The sequence below is a fragment of the Nomascus leucogenys genome, chromosome 21, assembly GCF_006542625.1.
Source record: "Nomascus leucogenys isolate Asia chromosome 21, Asia_NLE_v1, whole genome shotgun sequence".
NCBI lineage: Eukaryota > Metazoa > Chordata > Mammalia > Primates > Hylobatidae > Nomascus > Nomascus leucogenys.
Genome location: NC_044401.1, coordinates 82,736,600 through 82,738,573, shown reverse-complemented (window position 1 = coordinate 82,738,573; position 1,974 = coordinate 82,736,600). Strand labels below are relative to the sequence as shown.

The window sequence follows — 1,974 nt, the reverse complement described above, 5'->3', positions numbered from 1 at the left end:
CTGCACACATCTCAAGACCAGCTGCTCCAGGCAGCTGAGAGGCAGCTTGTCCTGGCCCAAAGGTATTCTGGACAGTGTGTCCTTACCTTGGTGTCAGAGAAACGCGCACCCCGCTGTCTGGTCCAGCTGCTGCCCACAGCAGGAGGCGGAAACCAGCAAATTCTGAGCACATCCCTGCTCCCCGGAGAGCTTCCCAGAGGAGGGATACGGCTGTGCAGGGGCTGACCACTGGGCTGTCTCAGGACTAGGCTGGGACCCCTCAGCAGGGCCCCCACCCCAGGTGAAGTCACAGCATCATCACAAGCGCGTGCACTTTATTGAATGACACTGTAGACAGGTGTGTGGGCATAAACTGCTGTGTCTAGGGGCAGGACCAAGGGGGCAGGGCCAACAGCCGCAGCGTGCAGGGCCAGCATTGCACAGTGGAGTACTAAGGTTGCAGGCTACGGGCAGCTACTAGTCACCCCGTTTTTCCTGTATTATCTGTAACATAATATGGTAGACTGTCACAGAGCCAAACACCAGCAACAGGATGAATCCAATGGTCATGAGGATGCCCAGAATCAGGGCCCAGATGTTCAGGCACTTGGCGGTGGAGGCATAGGCCTGGGCCCCGGTCAGGTCGCCAACCATCTTCCTGTCCCTAGACTGGGGGAGAGGAGATGGTGAGGGGAAGAGGATCCCCCAGCTGAGAGCCGCGTGCCATGGCTCTGGCTCCCCACTGGCTCCTCCCTGCCCTGCGATCAGGGACCACCTCCTTCCCTTCCTCACCCGGGTCAGACTCTCCAGGAGCCTCGGGGCTCACCCTCCTTCCGCCTTGGCCCCGGCACAGGCTGTTCTCCCCACCATGGGGTGAAGTCACCTGTGAGTTCCCTTCTCACTTTCTGGGAGAGCCTGGGGGCCAGACTGGAAGGTGAGGGTGTAACTTCTTACTGGGCTTTAGGGAGAATTGCTCTGGGCTAGTGGATAGCCGGGGACAGACTCTGAGCCAGCCAGCCCCCTGGAGCCTCCTCCTAGACCTGCACCGGGCAGATTCCCCAAGCCACACACACACAGATCACACAGACAAAGCTCATGACGGCACACACGGGACAGAGGTGCACACAAAGTCACACTCACAGGGACACACAAGTCCCCACCCCAGGCAGCATCTGGGCAGGTGGAGCCCCAGGCTCACCAGCACCCCCTGGATATCCCCCAGGGCCATACACACCTTCACGGAGTAGGCGTATGCTATGAAGCCCAGGCAGCACCAGTTCAAGAAGAGGGTGTTGAACAGGGACCAGACGACATGGTCGGGCACGGAGGTCTCGCTGTGGATGTTGATCACGGTGGACCTTGGAAGGATGGTGCTGGGGGGTGCCCCCAGCACAGCCACCTCGTGCTCCTCCTTGTGCATCTTCTGGCTTTGGGGAAGGAAGTGTTGAGTGAAGGTTTGAGAAGTGTGGTTTTCCGCGTGGAGCGAAGGGCCGCTGTGGTGTCCGGATGCTGGGACGGTGCTGAGTGAGCCCCCTTTCCCCTGTTGTTTCAGTTTCTCAGAAGTGTGTGTTTCTCTTAAGTTTCTATTTCCTGCTGTTTGTAAATTGGTGAATTAGCTGGGGACCAATGGGGTGTGGTATAAATTCCTGAGGATCAAATTACTTTATGGCAGGGTGGGAGGAATGGCTGAAGGTTAAGGGGAGGGGCTTCCTCATCAGAAACTCAAGTCAGGACTAGTGACTTCCTAAGTGTTGGGTTTAGGGGACCCTGGGGATTTTACCCAGGCTTGGGTTCTGTCCACCCCAGGCCAGCAAGTGCAGGACCTCACTGTCCCGGTTCAGGGCCCCTGCCAGGCCCCCACTGGGGCCTTCACACTCCAGGCGCCAGGACAATCCCCACAAAGCCCTCACCTCACTTGTCACAGGCCTCTCTCCTGAAATCCTTGCTCTTTCCTCAGGCTGCAGTCTTGCTCTGTGCGGGTTTGGGGGCTAAACC

The 1,974-nt window shown here is 58.3% G+C and overlaps 1 protein-coding gene across 1 annotated transcript; it reads right to left on the bottom strand.

Annotated features, from left to right (window-relative positions):
• Positions 1-297: 297 nt before the first annotated feature.
• Positions 298-1,716, bottom strand: IFITM1 (interferon induced transmembrane protein 1). Its single transcript, XM_030801595.1, has 2 exons — positions 1,214-1,716; positions 298-648 (listed from the first exon to the last, which is right to left on the bottom strand). The coding sequence occupies exons 1-2, from the start codon at positions 1,397-1,399 to the stop codon at positions 457-459; spliced, it is 378 nt and encodes a 125-aa protein (XP_030657455.1). The 5' UTR covers positions 1,400-1,716; the 3' UTR covers positions 298-456.
• Between the last annotated feature and the right edge of the window lie 258 nt (positions 1,717-1,974).

Coding starts and splice junctions, on each gene's coding strand:
- IFITM1 (XM_030801595.1), bottom strand. CDS start 1,399: ATGCACAAGGAGGAGCACGAGGTGGCTGTGCTGGGGGCACCCCCCAGC. Junction 649..1,213: donor CATACGCCTACTCCGTGAAG/GTGTGTATGGCC, acceptor CCTCTCCCCCAG/TCTAGGGACAGGAAGATGGT.